At 36.5% G+C, this 24,286-nt stretch overlaps 3 protein-coding genes across 3 annotated transcripts; 1 reads left to right on the top strand and 2 right to left on the bottom strand.

The window, feature by feature from the left end:
* The first annotated feature begins 1,678 nt into the window (after positions 1-1,678).
* On the top strand, positions 1,679-6,473 carry LOC116028618 (serine hydroxymethyltransferase 7-like). The gene is made up of 4 exons (XM_031270384.1): positions 1,679-3,118; positions 3,852-4,257; positions 5,537-5,638; positions 5,733-6,473. Exons 1-4 carry the CDS (start codon positions 2,075-2,077, stop codon positions 5,954-5,956), a joined length of 1,776 nt encoding a protein of 591 aa, XP_031126244.1. The 5' UTR covers positions 1,679-2,074; the 3' UTR covers positions 5,957-6,473.
* Positions 6,474-9,148: 2,675 nt separating this feature from the next.
* LOC116028619 lies at positions 9,149-11,193 on the bottom strand. The gene is made up of 2 exons (XM_031270386.1): positions 10,427-11,193; positions 9,149-10,281 (listed from the first exon to the last, which is right to left on the bottom strand). Exons 1-2 carry the CDS (start codon positions 10,787-10,789, stop codon positions 9,685-9,687), a joined length of 960 nt encoding a protein of 319 aa, XP_031126246.1. The 5' UTR covers positions 10,790-11,193; the 3' UTR covers positions 9,149-9,684.
* A 4,353-nt stretch (positions 11,194-15,546) lies between these two features.
* LOC116029471 (potassium channel AKT2/3) lies at positions 15,547-23,574 on the bottom strand. Its single transcript, XM_031271502.1, has 11 exons — positions 23,176-23,574; positions 22,745-22,963; positions 19,719-19,877; positions 19,120-19,177; positions 18,718-19,029; positions 18,389-18,628; positions 17,432-17,749; positions 17,140-17,328; positions 16,779-16,854; positions 16,128-16,688; positions 15,547-15,902 (listed from the first exon to the last, which is right to left on the bottom strand). Exons 1-11 carry the CDS (start codon positions 23,331-23,333, stop codon positions 15,778-15,780), a joined length of 2,415 nt encoding a protein of 804 aa, XP_031127362.1. The 5' UTR covers positions 23,334-23,574; the 3' UTR covers positions 15,547-15,777.
* Between the last annotated feature and the right edge of the window lie 712 nt (positions 23,575-24,286).

The raw sequence follows: 24,286 nt of genomic DNA, 5'->3' as shown, positions 1-24,286 counted from the left end.
AAGAGTGGAAAACTTGAAGCACAATTTTGCTTATTCTCCCTGACTTAATTACTGTTCAAAAAATCATTATTGCAGATGAACCCAAACATTCTCTCTCTTGCATTCTCTCTCCTTCAACTCACAATGTACGAGTAATTTAAATTTATTTTTTCTTTGTCAAGTGCTCAAGTGCCAACATAGTTTATCCAAAGTATACATTAAATTAGTTGTTGTGGAGTTTTTTTATAAATTAAAAAAAAAGGACCCGGACAGGCAGAAAAATATAAAGGGCTACACGTATGTGGACATAAATGTGGATTAGATACAATGATGTTTGGGCGTATACTGCGTTTTAGGCGCATGATTATCCACTGGCCACTGTTTACAAGGACCATATAAAATTACTAGCCGTATTTGAAGCACGTGAATTTGGTGTGTGGTGGGTAATTTGCATTCTTATTATTGTCATTGACAACGATATTTTTGTCAATACGCGGATTACGCACTGCTTGGCCTCGTATTCGTTGAACAATGTCACAAATTTTAATAATGTAATTTTTCATTTTTACCTAATGCAGCCAATATTTGTACTAATTTTTGTGTGTGCGTATGTCCCGCCCTAGGCAGGTATTATATGACTTTTCTGAATTTGAATCCTCTTACATCAGTTAAAAGAAACTCCAACAACTTATCTGGATATTCTATAAGACCGTTGTGTCACCACCCTTAGAAGTATTTGTACTATTATGCAATTATTATTTGATCTGAATTCATAGTTCTAAGTTTTATTCAATAGAAGGTTTCACTTAAAATTATTTAATATGACACACTAGTACAGGAGTTGATCTTATGAAATTATAGTTAATTGTTATATTTTTAATAATGTAACTTTATTAAATCAATTTATAATAAAGTTGATCAATTTATACCATAACCAAATTATGTGATAATTACCCCAATAAGGACAAACATTACACTCAATACAATCGGACATATTATATATGAGTGTATATGGTAAAAAATAGTAGTAATGATAGGAGAGAAAATATTCCAAAAAAAAGAAAAAAGAAAAAAGAAGAAGAAATGGACTCACTTGTATCTATCAATTGTATGCATCTCAAATAATAATGGGTCAGAATATCTGAATATGGCTATGGCTCCAGAAAGGCCATTACAGATTCATGGGCTTCCATACGTTCAAATATGTTCTAAACTGTATTCATGTGTAAGAAGCATTGTAAAAATGGCTCTATAACATTTTCAAATTTGAAATGAGGAAATATTGCTTTTGAAGAGTTTTCATACACTATATGTGATATAATAAATCATCCGTATAGAACAATCTTAAATCTCCAGACCAGTTGTCCAACGCCAACAATAACTTAAGAACAAAAAATAAGTATGATCAACACTCATGCATAAATTCTACAATTATCATATAATTTAAGAATGAAAAGTACAATTTGTCCATTTGTCACCCATAAAATTTAATATAGATTTGGATTCGGTTCAAAATTAGTTTAGTGCATATTTACGTAAGAGTATACTTTAGGAAAATTTCAAGTCCATAATCAACGTGTAATTCAAGGACCACGTGGTTCACGCTGAATGGCAGTTGTTTCCGGAAAAAAATAGGGTGGGCGTAGCAGATCACTGATATTGAAGTTTCCTTGATGACGACAACAGAGGGTCGTCGTTAACTTCACAGCTGGTGGCTGCAAATATCCTTCAAGCTCAAAAAATCGTCCAGGTTCATCCCCCTGAATCTTCCCAGTTTTTGGTATTTGTCTGTTCGTCAACCTCACGCATTGTTATCATTCTGTTTTATTCCGTCGTCGTCTTCACTGCTTCGCTCTCGTTCTCTCGTACACGGAAGAAGAGTTTCAATCACAGCTCTATAGGTAGGGTTTTGGCCCTTCGTTGTATGGGAGTTTCGGTTTCTGCGATCGTACACGCCTGTTCGATGCGCCTACGTCGATTTTGCTGCTCTGACTGTCTCCGCCGCCGTTACCGCTGTTTCTGTTCCTGTTCGTGTTGTTAAATTACGAATTGAATCTTCGATCGAGTTTATCTGTGATTTTTTGTGGTGATTGGTATGGATTTGACTCAATCGCAGTCGAGTAATTTGTCGTTAGGGTTTTTATCTCACGTGTCGTCTGTTGCGCCGCCCAACCGGAGCCAAATTGCGGATGATTCGATCTCGTTTCAGCTTGATTCGAGCTCGTGGGACCCGTCGCATCCACCTCCGTCGGTTCCGCTTCAATTGATGGAGCAGCAGACGGCGGAGGTGAAGGATGGGGATGGCGGTGGGAATGGGGATGAGGAGAAGGATGTTGAGGAAATTCGTATTTTGGGGCACTCTATGTGTTTTAAGCGGAAGAGGGACACTGATTTGAATTCTCCCTTGAAGAGTTTGAGGGCAGCGAATTTGGGTGAGCAGCAGCAAGGGCTCGAATTCCGTAGGAATGCTGTTAGGGCTTGGGGGAACCAGGGGCTTAGTTTGGCTGACCCCGAGGTGTTTGAGATGATGGAGAAGGAGAAGCTTCGGCAGTACAAGGGAATTGAACTTATTGCTTCAGAAAATTTTGTGTGCAAAGCAGTAATGGAAGCTCTAGGGAGCCACTTGACTAATAAGTACTCGGAAGGAATGCCAGGAGCAAGGTATTATGGTGGTAATCAGTTTATTGATGAGATTGAGACCCTTTGTTGTGAGCGTGCTTTGGCTGCTTTTGGACTTGATTCTGAGAATTGGGGTGTGAATGTGCAACCTTATTCTTGTACATCAGCAAACTTTGCTGTTTATACTGGTTTGCTATTGCCTGGTGATCGTATAATGGGGTTGGATACACCATCTGGTGGGAACACTAGTCATGGTTACTATCTCCCAAATGGTAGGAAAGTTTCTGGGGCTTCAATTTTCTTTGAGAGTCTGTCTTACAAGGTCAATCCGCAAACTGGATATGTAGATTATGAAAAGCTTGAGGAAAGGGCTCTTGATTTTCGCCCAAAAATACTTATTTGTGGTGGGAGTTCCTACCCCCGAGAGTGGGATTATGCAAAGTTTAGGCACATTGCAGATAAGTGTGGAGCTGTTTTATTGTGTGATATGGCTCAAATTAGTGGTCTTGTTGCTGCAAAGGTGATATCTCATTCCAGTGTTTTTCATTTCTGAATGTTTCATTTAGTTTTTGCTGCTTTATTTGATACTGAAACCCACTAGTTGCTACTTGGACATTTTGTGTAGGTGACATGCTAAACTCAAACTTTTTTTGTTTGAAAGCTAATTTTAAAGATCTTTAAAATAAATGTCATATCTATTGTGTGTACTATTTCATAAAGCCTTTGAAGCATGGTTTGTATTCCAGCATAGCCTACTGAAAATAACAAGTCACTATGACCACAAGTCCACAACATTTGATAGTCAGGTACTTCTAGCATTGTGGCATTGTTTATAATGGCTACATGAGGAGAGTGTTTGGGCAGTATTCTTGTGGTCATACTGCCTTTATTGAATATTTGAATATGCAACTGTAGAATGTTCATTTTGTTTTTGGTCATTATTTCCTATGTGAGGGGTTGATTTTATTGCATTTAACTAATTACTCCTTAATAAATAATATTCAAATTTTGGGACTTCAAAAATGACTTCATGACTCTGTTCATTCTTTTCTTGACTCAGATAAATGTTTCTCAGTAATGGTGAAATCTTGCACTATTTTGTAGATTTGTATTATCCTCTCACTTCACACTTGCTCTAAATTATCACCATTTTTAGAAGTATTTGTAATCAAAGTTACTTTGGAATTGGTTGTGTATCTTAGGTATTGAGCATATAGACTTTTTGTAAACTTTGCATTGTTCTGTCTCTACAGGTTTGTGAAAACCCCTTTGAGTATTGTGATATAGTTACTACAACGGCCCATAAAAGTCTTCGAGGGCCACGAGGAGGTATTATTTTTTTTAGGAAGGGTGCAAAGCCGAGGAAAAGAGGCATGCTTTTGAATCAAGGCGATGGCAGTGATAAGTATGATTTTGAGGAGAAGATAAATTTTGCAGTTTTCCCAGCATTGCAAGGTGGCCCACACAACAACCACATTGCTGCTCTTGCAGTAGCATTGAAACAAGTGGCAACTCCTGAATATAAGTGCTACATGCAACAAGTGAAGAAGAATTCTCAGGCTTTAGCTGCTGCTTTATTGAGAAGAAATTGTAGACTGGTCACTGGAGGGACAGACTATCACCTGATAATTTGGGATCTAAGGAATCTTGGGTTAACAGGTTTGTATCTTACATTTTAGTAATTTGACATGTTGAGGATTGTGTTTACCTTATGTTGTGCTTGTTTGCTTTCGCTGGAGCTTATTGAATAAGAGTCTTTTCTGAAACCTTTGATTTCTTCAACTACTTGAAAAAGATCTTTTTGCCACTTGTTTGGATTTAATAAATGCTTTTTTCTCTTTATATTGTTTGCCACACCTCTTGCTTTTTTTTTTGAGTAGATAAGCCCCAATAAGTTGTGGACCTAATGGGCACATTATATGACATGATACTGATATGGAAAATGTTATCAGACTTTTTGGAGTTCACTTATCTTTTATACAAGACATCTATAGGCTTCTTGTGATCCTCTCAATGTGATTTAAACAAGAAATGGTCTTGTCACATAGCTAGATGCCTAGCAGAATGAGTTGCATTTTTTATGTATTATTATTGGCTTGTTGACATTGAGAGAAAAAAACACAATGAAAAATTCAAAACCAAATTGAAATAGAAATGTTTACTTATGAGCCTAGTTTGATTGAAGTATTAGACATTTTCACCTGGTTTTAGGTTGTGGTCTAGTATTCTGTCTCGTATGCTGTTGCTACACATAACACTTCTCTTTGAAGTTCATTGGGAAGTGACATTTTTTAGGTTCTATTATCAAACGGTCAACTGTAATTATTGTTGAAACTTGGAATGAATTGTTTCCTGGTCAGTTTATGATTATAGATGACTGTATATAGGTGGGGTGCTTTTTTTTTTTTTTTTTTTTTTTTCTCCCTTTTAAATAAATTTAAATCTACCTACCTTTAACCACCGCATTCTTACTGTACCATTTACTGTCTTTTGAATGGACATAAGCCCTTTAATTTCCAATGCAAGACAAGTAGATCTCACATTATATTAATTCTTGTGAGGTGGTTTAAGTAGGATTGATAATCTTTTTCGTTTTCATTATGGTAAAATTACCACAGTTGACGCGTAACTTTTTTTTTTTTTTTTTTTTTTTTCTGGCACAAGAGTAGAATTGCCTTTTTAAGCTGGCATTTCTCTGTACATTTGAGTCCCATCAACTATGGTCTTAGTGGCATTTGTCCTGTTTACATTTATTTCACTCTTATAGATAATCTGAGCACACTTTTTAGTGTTTTGATGATGCCAAGACCACTATGGTCTATACTTTTGTGCCTTGCTCTTACTAGATGGCTGCCAGTGTCTAAAAGTTGCCATCGACAACTGGCTTTTTGATAACTTTGCATGTGCTTATTGTACTCTACCTTGCTCCGTTTTGCAGGTAAGAATTTTGAGGTGGTCTGTGAATCATGTCATCTTACTCTCAACAAAGTGATGGTCTTTGATGACAATGGAAGTATAACACCTGGAGGTGTGAGGATAGGTAATTCAGTTTCTTCCTACACTCCGATTTTCATAAACTGTGTTGACTGTAAAGTTGGTGCATTTGTAATGGTCATTGCTGTTTGTGGTTGCAGGGACTACTGCTATGACTACAAGAGGCTGCATAGAGGCTGACTTCGAGATAATAGCCGATATCCTTCTTAAAGCTGCACATATTACAAATGCAATACAGCGAGAACATGGGAAGCTGCTCAAGGGTTTCTTGAAGGGCATAGAGAATAACAAAGATATTATTGAGCTCCGGACACGCGTTGAAAATTTTGCATCTCAGTTTGCAATGCCTGGACTCGACATATAATGTGGTGCCGGGGACAAGATGGCATTCAGTGACTGCCCTCTGGTATTGAATGCGTCTTGAGTCTGTAATTACAGTTGATTATCATTTCACACAATTGAGCCAGTCAGCCTTTGCACACTTTTGCTGGCTTGATTATCCACAGCAGTGCCACATCAAAGTGTTCCCAGCTGACCGTTAAGTGCCATTCTGATCAATGGCACCAATTTTGATTGTGTACTAGCAGATACGGTCCTGGTCAGTGTGAAACTATCATGGCGTGGCATTACTCGTCCGCAGAAGTTTTGCAGAGTTTTGATAATGATTGCAACAACTGAATCAACCCCTCTCCTCCCATTTCTTCTGCTTGGTATATATAGTGTCATAATATGATATTCTTTGTCACGCTTAGTAATTACTATCCTCTTTCATTATATATAATATTATTTTGTAAATTACAGAGGCTTGAGTTGTGTATTCTGAAGTAACAAACAGGTATCCGATTATCCAAAACAAGTTCACCTTTTTTTGGTTCTGTTTTTATGTTATTGGTATAGGAATTGATTAGCGTGGGAGGGAGAGATGATGTTATGAAACTGAAAAGTGTTGGCATGAGAATCATGATATTTGATTGCTGAAAGGAACAGGTCCAATTTTTGCTAGTTGGAAAGGAGTGAAAAAAGATCAATGAGAGGCCGAAAGAAAATAACAGAGAACAGGAGAGATGTCAGAAAATAGCTAGCTGTTGTTGCTCAGCCACATTATGTTATATATACTCGTAGTACTCCTCCAGGCTCCAGCACGACTTTGGGAACCTTGCTTTTTCTTTACTTTTCATCATATCATCACTCTCATTATTCAACAACATATACTGACACCCCAAAAAAAAAAACCCTTTTCTTTTTGGGTTTTTTGGATTGCTTGCACATAAAGGTGAAATACCTTCGATAGTTCGATCTGGTTGTCAGAGTTTGATCTTGTGTCATTGCTTAGGAACCCATCAATTGAGCTGTTTGTGCAAATAGTTTTTTGATCCAATTGAGCTGTATGTGCAGACGATTTTTTTTATCCAATTGAGCTGTCTGTGCGGATGATATTTTTGGATTGATACTACAATGAATGGATGAAAGAGTAACCGACAATTGTTAGAAACATTCCACCAACCGATCGAGCCCCTGGTTGCTACTTTCCAATATACTTTCACAAGCAGACAAAGGTTCCACAGAGAAAGAAGAAGTGCTTTTCAATTTGTTGGAATTGAAGACGAAGTAAAAGCAATGAATGCCCAGGAATCTCATGATCCCTTCCTTTGTATGCTTCCTTTCATCTCTCTCTTCCCATATCGTCCTTCCCCCCACTTTTCCCCCCTTATTCAGAAGTAGAATGATTAGTCATTTACTATCACAACTCCAAAAGATTCTCACTCACAAATCCTACCAGCCCTCATTTTGGGTCATCACCCATTTCCCATTACTACTTGTATCCCAATTACCCTTCTTCATACACTACTTTTTCTTTTCCTTTGTAGTCAAACAAATATCAATACCCGCCCGCCCGCCGCCCTGGGTAAGATTCAAACCCCACATCCTGCTCTATGGCGGTGAGGGAACTAGAGTTTTTAACTCATTTTTAAATTGGTCAACTAGTTGAATTATATTAACATCTGTGACGGAACTAGAGCTTAACTATATTAACATCACGGACAGATATTGTAAAAAGTTGGGTTTGGTGAAAAGTTTTGAAATTAACCTCCTTTTTGACAGTCCTTTTGTTAAGACCACAGTGCAGCAAAGTAATTATCTTTCCCAGTGCTTTTTCCACTAGGATCATTTGTTGTTTTACTCTTTAAATTGTACTATGGGAGCTTTGGGTGTCCATGTTTGACCAGAGTTCAATACAATTTCCTTTCATCTGATGATCTGGTTGTGTTGTTTTTTCCCCAACTTTTTCAAGATTTACTTTTGCAATGTAGTCTCCTCCTTAATGCAATTCAGTGTGAATTAGACAAAGAGAAAGATTGTGTTTTGAAAAAAGAAGCCTTGATGCATGCTTTAAGGCTGACCAACAAAAACAATTACCCTTCTTTAATCTCTGCTCAAATTATTACACTAAAGCTGTCATTTTCTCAAACAGTTTGTGTCATACCTGCAGGAAGCATTATTTCTTTATTTTTACTTTATTTTAGGCTGCTAATCCCCTTTCTTTTCCCTTGACATAACAAGCATCTTCCAGTTTCACAACTCTCACTATTTATTACCACTGCCCCCTTCTTCTCCTCTAATATCATTTAAATTATCATTTCTTTCGTCCCGTGTCTCGTTAACAAATATCAAGGTAAATCTTTCTGCTATGTACCTGTCTTTAAAATTCAAGGTAAATCTTGTGGCCCTCTGGTGATCTTGCAATGCGTGTCCAGAGAGATGTGATCGGGGTGTCTAGTGCCTAGTGCCTGTGGAGATTGATTTTGTTGTTTTGTTAGCCGGGGCTTCGCCCTTCCCTATCCCAAAAAAAAAAGGTAAATCTTTATGCTATGTGCCTGTGAGTGTGCCATAGCTATCTTATGCTCCTAGTCAAATATGGCTAAGGAATCTATATGTGCTTTGCTATGTAGCAAAACAGATAAGAATGCAGATAGAAACTTGTTCCATCTATCCTTTTAGCATATTCTAATGTTTAACATAGTTGTGGATAGATAAAAACATGTTCTCCAACACGGATGAATGTATAAATATTCTTTTAGCTAGCGCTTATGTTGTTAGACAATAAAGTTTTTGTCAAAACGTGTGTGTTATGAAACAGAACATAACGGGCCAGAAACTAAGTCTCGAGATATTGAATATATAGATTATATATGACCAAGCTGCATTGAGTAGTATTACATAGTATGAATATGAGGTTTGGAACAAAACAGGAACAAAACAGAAAACATATGAATATGACACTCATTCTGATTCTCATCAATCTGTTATGTTATGACTGCTAGTCATGTCTGCACAACAAGAAGGAAGCATTTCTATATTTATTTATTATTATTATTTTACCCAAGCATCTCTTTGTGTTAACATATTCTTCTTGTTTCTTCCATGAGATATAATAATATAATAATGTAAACAACCTTTCTTGAAAGGGAGAATCATATTCTTTTTTTCCCCCCTTTGATTCTTGCACTGAAATTTCTTAACTAGTCTTCTCCTTAAAGCTTCTGCAGAGAGTATATTAAGTGGAAAACACAAAGCTTTCACAAGGAAAAGGACATGATTTTGTAAGTACATAAGTGGGAAAAATAAAGAAAAAAGAAATAACATTTGGTTAAGACTTGGGAAAGTCTAATGAAAACTACTACCCCACCTCCTTTGCCAGTCAGGTCATAATACAAAGTTTACCCCTGAACACTCTCAGGTAGTGATTGAGGGTTTTTTTGTCATTTGGCGAGTTTACCCACTAACCATCACAGACCCTCGCACAGTGATGGCAGGTTTTCTTGTCATTCAACAAGTTTACTCATTGCAGACTCTCGAATCTTCGAACATTCGACGAGTTTACTCACTGCAGACCCTCGGACAGTAGTAGCAACAGGTTTCTTCGTCACTCGAAAAAAAAAAAGAAAAAAACAACTACCCCACCCCACCCCCTACTTCCCCCACCCAAGTGATTCCTTATACTTCACCTCTTCTTGTCTGTCTACCAACTATGGCTGCCTGCAATGAAATGCAATGCAATGAGAATCCCTCTTTGCTTTTTTGTTTGGGTTTCTAGCGGTGAGTGCACATGTCCAAAAGCATCTTTCTGCCTTCTACTATTTCATCAAAGAAGTCATCAAGTTGCCCAATTATGCTTTCTGCCCCACATTTCAACATTCCAAAGCAATCTTTCAAGCTCTCGATCTTCTCCTCATGGATGCTCATCACTTCCCCCGATTCATACTCCACCCCGCCGCGCTCCATTTCCGCTTTCACCTCCTCCATCGCCGCCCGGGCTCGCCGGAACTCGTGCGCCAGGATCCCGCCGCTGCCGCTGTGCCTCATCTCCGCCGCCACTCTCTGGTGCAGCCTCGCCGCCGACACCATGAACGACGACCCGAAAACCATGTTCCCCTCGTACGCCAACGTCGTTTCCGGCCAGCAGTACACCAGGCCGCTGATCAAAATCAAAAGCAACAACGAACTGACGTTCCTCATCGCGTACAGCACGCCGCGAAATCCGCTGAAGCCGTTGAACTTGGATTCTATCATCAACACGTTTTCGTCGAATCTTAGCGATAATCCCTGCACTCTATTCTCCATTAGGCTCTTGTTCTCCTCCTCCAATACCACTATCTCCCTCTGGCACCCATTGATCACCCTCAAAACCTGCCAAAAATCCATCAAACTTTATCTTCTGGTTAAGTGGCATGGCATGTAATGACTCCACCAAATGAAAAGTCGCGAGATCTGATTTGTGTTACAACTTACAACACTGTAATAGAGTTTGAATGAGCAGCAAAGAAAGAAAAACCTGTCGAGAAAGCTGGAGGTTAAGAATGCGGTGATCGTCGAGGCTCGAAGCGAGATTAGCGCCGGCGGAGTGATAATTCTCCATGCTAGAAACTGCAGATTTGAGAACATGGCAGGCCTCCCACAACCTGGAGCTCTCATCCATATACTCATCCAGCCATTTATCGCCGACGGGGAGCCGGAGTTTCTGAACCAGACTAATCAATTGGGAGTGAAAAGACCGGAGGGACGACAAGACATGCTGGAGAAACTGGAAAGACATGAAATCCTGCGACAGAAACATGCGATCGAGGTCGTCGATGCCTCTGGTGAGGAAGTTGTAGAAGCCATTGACAGAAGTGGATGAAGAAGAATGACTCATCATGGGAAGAAGAAAAAAAGGCTGATAAAGATTGATGGATATGTGTATATATATTTGTGAATATAAATATTGATTGAAAGGTGGGTTAGGGAGTTTTGCAGAGAAGGAGAAGATGAAAGGGAAATAAATAGCTTAAAGAGTGCAGGTTTCTATATAAGCGAAAAGGATTGGTTGTTGGGGGCAATTATGTCTGTTTCCTACAGAGTGGAGGGGATGATTGGGAATCTTCCATTTTCATTATGTAAAGGGCAGAAATGATAGGAAAAGAAATTATAATTGTAAAAGGAAAAAAAAAAGTTTGAGAGAGAATACTAAATTTATGTCTAACTCTAAACTCTAAAGAAAGAGAGAATGTATGTATATGTAAAAGCATGTATGTGAATTTCAAAATTTACTTTAATTTACTGGAAAATTTATTTGAAATTGTGCAATTAAGTTGATTGGCTCAAACAAAAATCAATTGTCTGATTAACTTACTTGAGAAGATTTTGAATATTTACTACTATTTAGTCATATTTTAACTAGAAATCATACTTTTCAAAGCTCGAGTTTTTGAGTTTGCTGAAGATGCAAAAGAAATTAGTGAGTTTTGATATTTTGTACTTAGTATGTTTCATGACTATCGGTTGGTTTACTGATGGGGTGAGTTGGCATGGGATTACAACTTCAAGAAGAATTTGTAGTAAAATTTGCAGTTTTTCAAGAAAGGCATGTTGTGGTGGGCATGATATTAAGTGGGAATGAAAATCTTCAATCTTTCCTCTTTCTTTTGCTGCTCTATATTCCATGAAGCCATAGATTTTGTTTCTTGCATTGGGGTGTAAAAGTTTGACTACTTTGACTAAGATTCTTCTTCCCATTCTTCAATTTTGATTTGGTTTCTCTCTGGAATTGAGTGTTTCTTTTTCCAATTCCCCTTTACAAAAACTTTGTGCCCATGACTGCCCATGTTAACCTACCTTGCATATTGAATTCAATATTTAAAAATACTTTACTGTGCATTCATAGTTCACGAATAATTAACAATGCATTTGGAAATCATTTTTTAAATGCATTGTCAAGTGTTTTCAAATACACTGTTAAGCGCTTCTGAATGCGCAATTGTAATTAAAGAAATTTTTTTACGTTTTTTTTCTTCTTAATTTTCAATCATTGATCATTTTAGATTGACATATGAGATTAGTGCATATATTCTCACGAAAAAGTTAGTTCTCATTTGATATGTTTGTATATATAAAAGTGAGAACCAATATGAATCCATTCATTTGAGTATATCAACGGTTACAAGTTGTTGAAAATTAAAGGGAAAAGAGGTATATCAATTTTATAAATATTACAAATTTAAAAGTTTGTTATATTTATAAAATTAACTATATACATTTGTTTCTAATACAAACATTAATAATGAATCTTATTGGAGGATGGTTGTGATCATATTTTTTTTTTTGAGGAGGGCCATATTTTTATTTCAATTATATATATATATATATATATATAGATTATTTTTAAAATTTGTGGTGGGATGTTTAAGGGTATATGAATGATTAGGTTCCTTTGGGTTGGGAATAGTTTACACACATATTTACAACACTTGGCTGCTTTTTTGTGTCCCCAGCATTCTAATTTAGGCATTAAAATTCACTTTTTAGATTTCTCACAGTAAGGAATATATTGATTCTATACAACATACAGAGACTACCCCCAAAACCATTATTTCATGGTCCCCATACCCTCTATCCCATACAATTTAAAACAATGAAGATATAATTTTTTGATTACCTTCTATTTTATAATACTTTTTTTTGAAAAAAAAATGTATATGAATTACCCGTTTCATGAAATTGTCTAATTTTTTATGAACTGAAAATTCAAGAAACTCAAAAAAAAAAAAAAAAACTAGTTTCATTAGTTACGGTTTTCAAATTATAGAAGTTTCATATCGACTTGTGCATGACAGAGCTGATACTTTATGCTATGTAGATAAATATGTGTTTATACGGAGGAGGGAGTGAGAGTGAGTTGGGCATTATTAAAAGACAAGGCTAAAGTGATAATATTTTCTGATTTTGTGTACTAAAAATTTAAAAAATTCGAAAGAATTTAGCTTCATTAGTTTCTTCTTTTAAATTATATACACTTCGTATCAACTTGATTGTGTACAATAACGTTAATACTTTATAATGGGACAGAGAAGGAAAAGGAGGGAGTGAGTGGGGCATTATGGAGAACCACGACTAAGGTCATAAAATTATTATTCAGTTTTGTGCACCAAAATTTAAGGTCAAAGAAATTTAACTTCATGTACAATTTCAACGTTAAACTACACACATTTGTATCATCTTGTGTACGATAAAACTGCTACTTTATGAATGTACGGAGAAAGAAACGTGTCGATATAAAGAAAGGGGGAGTGAGTGAGTGGGGGCATTATTAGAAGACAAATCAAAGGTGATCCACACACCCAAAAATGTTGTGAAACCTTAGACTGGTGGCTATATTGCTTGTTAAATAAACTGTGCAGGGCTCCAGAACCCACAAAATTGAAGAGCAGGGAGTTCTTGGGGACCCATATGATCTTCCAAGAAACTGCTGCAAATCTCTAAAAGGAAGAGGGCACACCAGAATATTTGTTTCACATCACATCAGATTTTTTTAAAAAAAAATTTAAAAATTTTTTTGGGTTGTGAGAGGAAGGAAAGAGAGATAATGTTGTATCATGGGAAGGATGTGACACCACAAGCAACAACCTTTGTAATGCTGCAATTGGAGAGACTGGTTATTAGTCAAATCCATAGGAGAATGAAATGAGATTTTCTTGCATGGACAGATAACCCTAGTCTTTCACCAACCAAAGTGGTGCTTTGGTGGGCTTCACTACACACATTGCCATTACTATATGTAGGGTTGAATTGGAATCATGGGTTTCAAATGAAATCTCTTTTTTTTATCGCATTATTATGGGTTATGGAAGTTAATATCGAATACTTATTCTGAGATTAATATTTTCATTGACGTGAGAACTTTTAGAAATAAAATAAATTGCAGGTGCAAGGCTAATAGTTATGTAACAATTGTGGTACAAAACCTTGAGTTGGTTCAATGTTGATAATTGTGGTACAAAACCTTGAGTTGGTTCAATGTTGCTGGTTGTTTCTAGGAATATCAGCTAGGAGCATATTCTTCCTAGAGTACTATATATATATACTTTGCTAGCCTGATCAAAAGAGAAAAATACACCAAGAAGCTAGCCTAGGATTAGAGTTTCCATTTATTACCAAAGAACTTTTGGAAGCAAACAAAACAAAAAATGCAATCAAGCTAATTATGTTGGTCCAACAGTTGGTTTGGTAACCACAATGTTTTAAATTTGATTTCTCGTGGAAGCTGTTTATTGGTCTTCTTGGTTTGAGTTAAATATATAGTTATGGACAACCTAGATTAGTCTGTCTCCTTGTGGTCCTTTGCGGGTTAGAGTCATAAGGCGGACTTCATCTAGAGCTCACATTCGAGTAGCACTGTGAATTTTTCATTTTTTTTTTCTAAAAAAGAAGCTTTAGTTGTCGCTTTGAGGCCTAACTCAATTGATAATTGGTCAATTTCAAAGTTATTAACTTTACTTTATTTGCTAGTAACAATAGGGTGTAGGGCATGGAGTTCGCCCTATTGTGTATGCGGACCAAGCCACCGAGGTATATGCACTTTAAAAAATTTCTAGACAGTTGAAACACATTTCGCGATTTACCCTTTTCACCAAGATTCTAGGTCCGGCTAGTAGGCCCCGAGAGTGAGGTGCAATAATCCTAAGAAAGTTACATTGTAGCTGTCAATGCAATCAAGAACGGTTTAGCTGTCAAATGAGTGCTCAAAACCTCATGGCTAGCTAGGTAACAGGAGGCCTTGATGGGTCATGATCCTTAAATGTTCTTAATTAGTACTAGGGTGTACTACAGAAGCTGTACAGCCAGCCTATCAAATGTTATCCCAATGTCCTGTCCTGGATAGCTAGGATGCACTATCTACAGGAGCTTTGCACTTGCGCATATGATGCCCAGACACACACAATTAGGCTCAACACACTTTTGTGGCAACTTATCAACAATATAATCTTCCATAGCTTTCCGCCCATGTTATACATAGGTAGTGGAAAATCCTGAGAAAAACAAAATCTGGGCGATTTAATTTGTTGCCTCGACAAATGTTTTGTTTTGGCAACGTTATTCCTCACTGTTTTGTTGTCCTCTCTGGATTTTGTCAAGATCCTTTATCATAATACTCCACATATATACATGTGCAACTGCAACTACCTCTTCTGTACTGCAATTCTCGACATGACAAGAGGTTTTGGGTTTGGGCACTTGGTTAACTTGATTCGTGCCACTTTCGTTAATTCTTTCTTGGGAGAAGGGATATATAAGTTTTGGTTTCTCAATATTGACATATTTTTGTTAGATGGTTTGTCCGCTATTCATAATTGGTTAATGTGATTCTTTTAGGCAACGAGCCAAGGAATTGCCCCTTGGCATGTTAGACCATTTATGTGTCAAGGAGCATGCATGTTGAGTGCTTTTAGACTAAATCTGATTTTTCTCTTCCAAAAACCAAATAAAAACCACTACTATATATAGATCTCTAATACTGTAATGTGACAGCTCCAACTTCTACCTAATAGTGTATAGCAACAATAATGCCCAATTACCAGTTGTACATAATATGCAGCATTGTATTTAATCTTTTAATTACTTCAATTTAACCAGGAAAGATGAGAAGATGACATAATCTAACATTACAGTAGTGAAGCACATATGTGTATATATGTATTGCATTGTATATAAAACTGTAATCACCCAATTTCTTGTGTTTTTTTTTCATAAATTTAAACAATTAAACAAGAGATTATTGGGTGATTAACTATAGTTTGAAGGGTTATGATTATTTTAAGTCCTCCTAAATACATAAACAACAGAAAATTAATCTCATGTTTTTTGTTAGTACTAGGAATTCCAGTCTGCAACTATAAAAAGCTTGTCATTATCTCTTATCACATCTATGGAGTCAATTATTGCTCCTTCTTCATCTGTCAAGAATGCATCTGTTGCATCAAATCCAAGCTTCTCACCTGCCAAAAACATCATCAAAGAACATTGAGTTAGTCCCACTTCTCAAATGTTGTCCAGCATGGATAACTAAACAATTGATTGGTTGCCAAGGACCTTCTGGTCCAGTGGCACCAAGTTGCTCCCTTATATGGGAGATTGTGAGTTTGAGCCTCAGTGGATGTGATATTGACTCTTTGTGCTTCAATAGATTGAGAAAGTAGTTATGAACAGATACTGCATTGTACCTGCAATGCTCTTCAGCTCAGCTATTGTTTCTGGCAGCTTAATTAGCCTTCCTGGCTCAGGGCATTGCGTTTCTCGCCTCGTTGCAGGGTGGCCTTTGTAAATGCTAACTCTGATAGAGCACTGCTGGATAGAATTGCTGTTTTGCTGATCTTCCTTAGCCCACTTTGAGGCTGCTTCATCCAAAATTGTGTTAGGCATTGCAATTCTGTGCCCGAGTTCTCGTTTTTGCAGAACTTCGGTCAAGTCTAGCGATGCCAAGTTGAGCTTAACAGCATCATCAATCTCTGCACCGTTCATCACGAGAAGTTTTATCATGTCGGCCTGGTTTTCCTCCATCGCGACTTGGATGGCAGTGGATCCGTGGCGGTCCTTTGAGTCCACGTGCAGCCCGTGCTTCAGAAGCTCCTGCATTATGGATGAATCGTTCATCTTTGCTGCTTTGCACAGGAGATCCCCGGCCACGTAAGGATCGGAGATGGAAGCCCAGTGGTACAGAATGCTGAATATGGAATGCTCTTTTGCTGCTATGGCATCCCATAGTGCTGTGTTCCCTTCCATATCTGCAAGGTTTTATTTTTTAGTATGATCACAACCTTAAGCCACAGAAATTCATCATTCTTTCATGAGAAATTGCAGTATGGAGTATGGACCTTTCAAATGTATGTTGCAGCCATGTTTAAGGAGCACCATAACACACTCTTCATGCCCTTTTGATGCTGCAAAATGCTGATGAATTACAAAAACAAACACTGGTAAGACTGCTGACTTGGTAACCACAATGTCAGTTTGATTCCCAGTGGGAGCGGCCAATTGGCCTTCTTGGTTTGACCCGGTCAACTATGGGTAACCTAGGCTGGTTTACCTCTTTATGGTCATTTGCCAGCTAGGGTCACAAGACAGGATTTACCCGGTGTACGCCCAAGGAAAAGAAACATTATATAGTGATTAAATGGAAAGAAAATGCATATAGGCCTAACTTTGAGATCATAATTGAGGCTAAAAGGGATATACCAATGGGGTTTTTCCTTTAGTGTCTCCAATGTTAGGGTCCATTCCTGCCTTAAGAAGCTCATTCAGGAAAGTAGCATTGCCAGTAGCCACAACAGTAAACAAGTTAATAGACATGTTTGGATCCCCATCTTCGTCCCCGATTTCAATGAACAAATCGCCAAGCTTGAGATCCTTGAGCTTCTTGTGATGCTGTTTTCGTCGCAACACAAACGCCAAACAGTTAGTCTAGCAACTGCTAAACATGTCAATGATTATCATTAAGTTATGACTCTATGAATCTGCAGCTAAGAACCTGAAGAAAGTTCTTGATCATGGTAATGTTGTCTTCTCTTTTCATCTGCAGGGCTTCAAGAAGAGAAGTGGTTTTGAGCTTGAGAAGCTGAGAGAGAGTCTTTGTTCTATATGTAAAGCTCTGAGGCCTGCAACACAACGCCCCGACCTCGCCAAACATGTCTCCAGAATTCAATGTCCAAACAACTTGTTCATTCTCCATCTCATTGTCAATCATCTCCACCTCACCTGATACTATGATGTAAACATCATCAGGGGATTCATTCTGCATTATCACATCCTCTCTTGGAGGAATATACTCTGCCTTCATATCTGCAACCTGAAATCATGTTGTCATAGTCTGTTAAATGCCACAGATTAAAGATCTTGTGTTTTGAGTTTTCTGCTTTTCTCATGCAAAATATAGTAAAATGGTGAAATAGACGCTTAAACTTTATACGAAAAGTCAATTATTAAGCTCTTAAGCTGTACTTTTAAAAGTTTTAATTAAGCTCATCAACATGTTATTTTCGTGCATCAAAGCCCAAAAACTGATTATTGATTTGTAATAGACGGTCACTAGGTTCTGACGAGACTCCTGCTAGCTCCAACGAATAAACCCAATGACTGGTAATGAACGATCACCAATTCCCTCCTCTATTGGAGAAGGCAACTAGCAGGTCGCCTTTTCTAATGGAGAAGGCGACCTGCTAGTCGCTTCTTCAAAGGCAACCGGTGATCGTTCATCACTCGCTTGTCATCAAGTTTAATTGTCGGAGCTAGCTAGAATCTCACCAAAACTCTGTGACTGGCTATTACAGGTCAATAACTAGTTTTTGGGATTTGATGTACAAAAACTGGTTGACAAGCTTAATTACAACTTTTAAAAGTTCAGAGCTAAATTGAATTTCCATATAAAGTTTAAAGGCCTACTTAATCTTTTTATTTCCCTAGTAAAAATGGGGTAATATTATCATACCAGCAGCAACAAAATCTCTCTGGAAACACCCTTGAACAGATAAACCTTCTCAACCACAGGCAGAAACAAGTGCTGACAGATGCTCTTGCAGATTGTCTTTGGGAGCTGCTCAATCAATGGCTGCTGGTTTAAGCTCTCTGCCTTGAACCTCAAACACATGTAGGCCAGAATCTGCTCCTTCAACCTGGGAGGCAAGCGGTTTCGACACACGAAATTCGAGGCCGCTTGAATGCTATTCCTCTGCAAACAACATCCCAACAACCCTAATCACCCCAAAATTTTGAAAATTCTCAAAAAATTGGGACTACATTATTGTTCAATTTTCTTACAAATTCCATGGTGCGGCGAGTGCCTTCGACGACCAAATTAGTCATGTTGCCAATGATGTAAGCTGTGAGGCCAAGATTGAAGAGCATGTAGAAGATGATGAAGATCATCTCTAGAGTGTTGACTGCATGGAGATCTCCATAGCCCACTGTGGTCATGGTGGTCATGGACCAATACATGGCTGAAATGTAGCGAATTCTTAGGCTTTCCTCTCTCACATTTAGGGATCCCAGCCAGTTCTTCCCTTGGTGGGGATATCTATCAGCTAAGAAGTAATATAGACAACCAGCACAGTGTACTAACAGCAGTGTCACCTATATATATAATTAATGAGAACATTAATTAATTTGCAGATCAATGAGGGTAAAAATAGCTGGAAAATGAAGGTGATCTGATTAACTTACAAATAGAAGCCTGGCACATCTAACCCAGAAATAGCTGAACCTGATGTCCTTCTCTAGCCTGCAGCAGTAATATGTGATTTGTCATACATTTATTCTTGCAAATCGTGAATTAGCAGCTACTATCCAAGAGTGTATATTGGGTAAAAACAAGCCTAAGTTTTCTATAGCTACAGTTGTCCGGCTCAAACAATGAACGCTAATAGGTCATTCTTATGGGGAATCGAACTTGTAGCCTTATCGTAATCAATTTCAACCGTCTGACCAACTTAGAAATGTAAATTTTCGTACCCAAATATTTATTTACTCTGTATTTATTTATTTAGGGCTGAAGATAATTTGATACGAAAATTTACATTTATGCGTGAATCTTAATAAGGGGAAGAAGAGGAATAATTCCAAATGTGATTAAGGATGAAAAATTATTATTATGACCCTATTTCTAATCGTCCCTAACAGAATTTTTAACAAAGAATTAAAATCATTAAAGTCGAAAACTAAATTGAGCACAGAAAGTCATTTTAATACTAAATTGAATAAAACCATTATAGTCATGACTATATTGGGTATTAACTTATTTTGTTGTAGTTAGAGTGAGTAACCTGGTAAAGAAGTTGCTGACTCTGCGAAGCCGCCAGAAGCGTAGCATTCCGAGGACGGAGTAGCAGACTCCTAGGTGGTGTTTTCCGGTGAACAAGAAAGCTACGAACTCGAATGGGATGGTTGAGGCTACGTCCATTAGGAACCATGTTGACAGATACCTGCATTATATCACCATCATCATCAACCCATTTTCCCATTTTATTTATACCCATGTTGATGGGCTCAAGTTATAATTTATAGGTCCAAATTTAGGAAGCCCAATTGGGAATAATGGGCCGTTGATCTGCAATCACTCACTTTTTTGGACCTTCCATCTTGATGGTCCAAGTCATATATTGCTTCTTCTTTTTTTGAGAAAAGTCATATATTGCTTAATCTTTATCTTGTTAAATTGACAATAGTATACCATGGACCCCAACACCTTGTAAGGTGGATCTATCAAAATTTATATACTGAATTTTCACAATTTAAATTGTAAACATTCAATATATAAATTTTTAACATTCAGTATATAAATTATGTATTTTGGACCAAAGTCTATCTTGCAAGGTAGACCTAGGTCCACAAAATAATTTGTCAACTTTTAATATTCGTGGCAAAAATCAAAACGCCCACTAAATCAATGTCCTAGGGAAATACAATTTTTTTTTGAAGATATACAAGTTTAATGTAATTTAGATCCTGGTCTATAGTATAATTTGTGGATAATAAACGGTTAATGCATAATTTTTCAGATTATGTTAGAATCTAGTCGATGCAAAAATGCTTGGCTAGAGATGGTTATGCATACAAATAAATAAATAAACAAATAAAATGTTCGTACAATATAGGACAAATAAAAGAGAGATTTGATCCGATAACAAAAGTGGAAATCCGCTTAAATCTTACGAAAAAAGAATTATTGGTCATCGAATAAAAATAGTCAAACCTCTTAAAATACATGAAAATGAAAACATGAAGAACATTTTATTCTTTTTAGAAAGAATCATGAGTTTATGGCTTCTTCTTCTTTTCTTTTTTTTTTTTTTTGAAAACTGAGTTTATGGCTATTAGTTTTAGTTTTAATATTTTTTTTTTCTTTTTTTTTTTTTTTTGAAAACTGAGTTTATGGCTATTAGTTTTAGTTTTAATATTTTTTTTTTCTTTTAACAAAATTATTATAGTATATTCTTTATTTTTTACTTTTAATCTTTTGGTCACTATTACTGAGTATATTCTTTATATATTGCATATATACTTATACCCTCTGATGCATGGAAATGCTTATGGTGAACTTCTCTTTCAAAAAACTTTAAAGAACTCCATAAAATATTTCAATATCATTCATTCATTTTCCTACTCCGATCTTCTTCTAATTTCGCCTTCTGATGTGACAATAAAATTGTTTTTATTTATTTATATTGAGCACGCCTATGAGAATATAACTATACTCTTTCTAACACTAACAAACATTTTTCTCAATTTTTAGTCATTAATCATCTCAGATAGAACGATGATATTAGTTCGCACATTATTAAAAACGTTCTATTGTAATATATAATGTATTTTGTATTTGAACTCTTTTTTCTCTCTCTCTCTTTTTTTTTTTTTTTTTTTTTTTTTTTGTATCGTGTCAACTTGTACTAACGTTTCCTATATGTTTTGTTTTCCGTTTTGATACTACCTGGCTCTTACAGATTACCAAATTCCAAGGGACAAAGACAAGGAAAGAAAAGTTCCTTCTAATCACAAATACTGTTGTGGGCAGCCCCCAGACGGCGACGTTTCGATGAGAACATGGCCCTCACAACCACTTACATTATTTAAGACAAGAAAAGCATAAAAAAGAGAATTCTGCTACTGCTACAACACTCCTAATTTTATGGTTTAAGGCCTGGTAAATGGGTGCTAGCTGATTGGGTTGGCTGTTTGAGTTAGAAGGTATGATTTGTTGATAACATTGACTGATTGTAGAAAGTTGTTTGATAAATTAGCTGTTAGCTGATAGCTGTTTGGTATAATTTCTTTTCTCAAAAAGCTAATTGAAAAGTCTGCTTTGAGTAGCCTTTTGAATTTTAGCATTTTTAAGTTACAAAAAATTTATTATTTACCAACTAATAGTGGTCAACAAAGTCAAAATTAACTGATAGGCTGATTATTTATCAAACAGGACCTAAGTGTTTTAAATCCTCTTTTAGATACTTTTTTTAGTGAGATATCCTTCATATAAAAGGTGTTTGGTCATCGATCCCATTAGAAAGGTTGGTATTCGACAGTTATAATTATTGTGCCCAATACAAAAATTTAAACTATTTTAATTTATAATAATTGTGTACATACAGAAATAATAATATTTTTAACTAGCAAGTTATAGATCGGTCATTCTTTTTGTACCTATATGCTTCTATAATTAACATCTGGTAACTATATACCCCACGTGTACTATTGTGTTTAAACTAATTAAGCTCGAGACTTTAAAATACAATTAAAAAATTAAAGTCTCTTCTGATCTACTTAAATCATGATTGATGCGTAACTATTTATAAAGTATTGTTCCACAATAGCAAATAAGTATTTTATACTTTTTTTTTTTTTGTATTATCAATAGTATGTATACAATAACCATGAGCGATTTAATTTAATTTACCTTTCATCTGTGATTTGTGAGCTTTTATACAAGGGAAGAATTTACACACTTCACACATTCGTCAGTGATTCTTTGTTCCCTAATCACTAATTGGGATATATTATACCCTCCTATGTAATTGGAAAAAAAAAAAAAAAAAGATTAAGGGTGACGGTGTAACGTATTGATATATTGATATTAAGTAAAATCACTCTTAAAATAGTATGATTGGTTGCCCGATACCCTGGCCAGTGTCCTCACAATTTCGGGTATAACCTAAATAACACGTAAAATTGTATTCGACCTAAATTAATGTGATGTAGACCGACACCTTATGATTTTTCTGGTATTAGATATATGCAATCATCAACTCCATATCTAGCTTGTTTGTTATAATACAGTTGAAGTAGTAGGTCTAACCTGGTAGCAATTTGTTTGCGATCATGAACAAGGAGCTGAGTGGTGGGATCAATGTAAGCGACGAAGAAAGTCAAGACGATATCAACCGCAAAAAACAGGTCTACAACGTTGTCTACAACGTAGAGCTTCGTGTCCAGCTTCGATTCCAAGAAAGAAATCTCGAAGGGGCAAACCCATGCAGAGTACGCCACCAACAAAACCATCCATGTCTCCCAACACCTACACACATAGCACTGATCAGAAAAACCTGCAGTCACTATTTTCAAGTCTGTCTTATAATTAATCAGTTTAGATTGTTTGTAATTAATCAGTGGCTCCTGTTACTAGTTAACTGGTAATTTAAAATTATTAGGTCAACTAATGACTGTCAGACTAGCTTGACTGAGTTTAACTGTAATAACAGACGAAAAGTTGTAGGGTTCGATTCTCACCTGTATCTTGAATCCATTGGGGAGATGACTAGTCCCTGGGATGCAGTTTGGGTTGGCTGTGAAGAGCCAAGGGGAGGGAGGATGAATTTGGAAAGTTTTCCCAAGCTGAAATCTTCATCTTCTTGGGACGATGAAGATGCTGCTGTGTCTTTGTTCATGCTGTTTATGGAGCTTGGGCCTCACTCTCTCTCTCTCTATATTTATATATACACACACAAGTATATTGGTATATATATATATGTGCTGAAGAAATGGAAGAAGCTAAGAAGAAAGAAAAGAGAGATATATTTGCAGCAATTATTGTAAGCAGGAACTAACTGGTAGAGGACTGGCTTATATGATGATGATGAGAGAGAGAGAGAGAGAGAGAGATGATGGAGAGACTTCTCCTTTCTTTCTTTGTTTTGTTTCTATTCTTCAAAATTGTTTCATTTCAAGCGTGTTGGGAGGGTAGGTGAAACAGAATGAATGGGGTATGTGGTGGTGGTCCAATGGTCCTCTCAAATGTAAAATCACAAATACTTCTAATAGAGACAGAAGTCTAAACGCCCAATTTAACTATCAGTTTAAATTGAAATCAGAAATACTTCTAAAAGCAACAGTAGTCCAAACGCCCAATCAAACTATCAGTTTAAATTGAAATCAGAAATGCTTCTAAAAAAGACCGTAGTCCAAACGCGCAATTCAACTATCAGTTCAAATTGAAATTTGAAATACTTCTAAAAGAGACCCTAGTCCAAGAGTGTAATTCAACCATAAGTTTAAATTGAACATTAAAAGAAAAAAAGACTCTTAATTTGAACAGAAATTATCCTTCAACCAAAAAGATGATGAAATTATTTGAGAAAGTGTGAACCCACACAATTGATGTTGTTGAGATTTTCTACTTTTCTTTCTCTTATGATGATAACCCTTCCCTCTCAAATAATGCCGCACATAAATACAAGTATGGTTGGAGGGGTCTAGATATTGGACCTACCATAATTTAATCAAGATTTCTCAACATCAAATAGTTTTTGTATAAAATAATTAGTTTGATTGATATTTTAAATAATAATATTTTTACATGTTTAAATTAAGTTATTAACTATATGCTATAGAATGTACGCGG

This window comes from Ipomoea triloba, chromosome 9 (genome assembly GCF_003576645.1).
Source record: "Ipomoea triloba cultivar NCNSP0323 chromosome 9, ASM357664v1".
NCBI lineage: Eukaryota > Viridiplantae > Streptophyta > Magnoliopsida > Solanales > Convolvulaceae > Ipomoea > Ipomoea triloba.
This window is presented reverse-complemented; position numbering and strand designations above follow the sequence as displayed.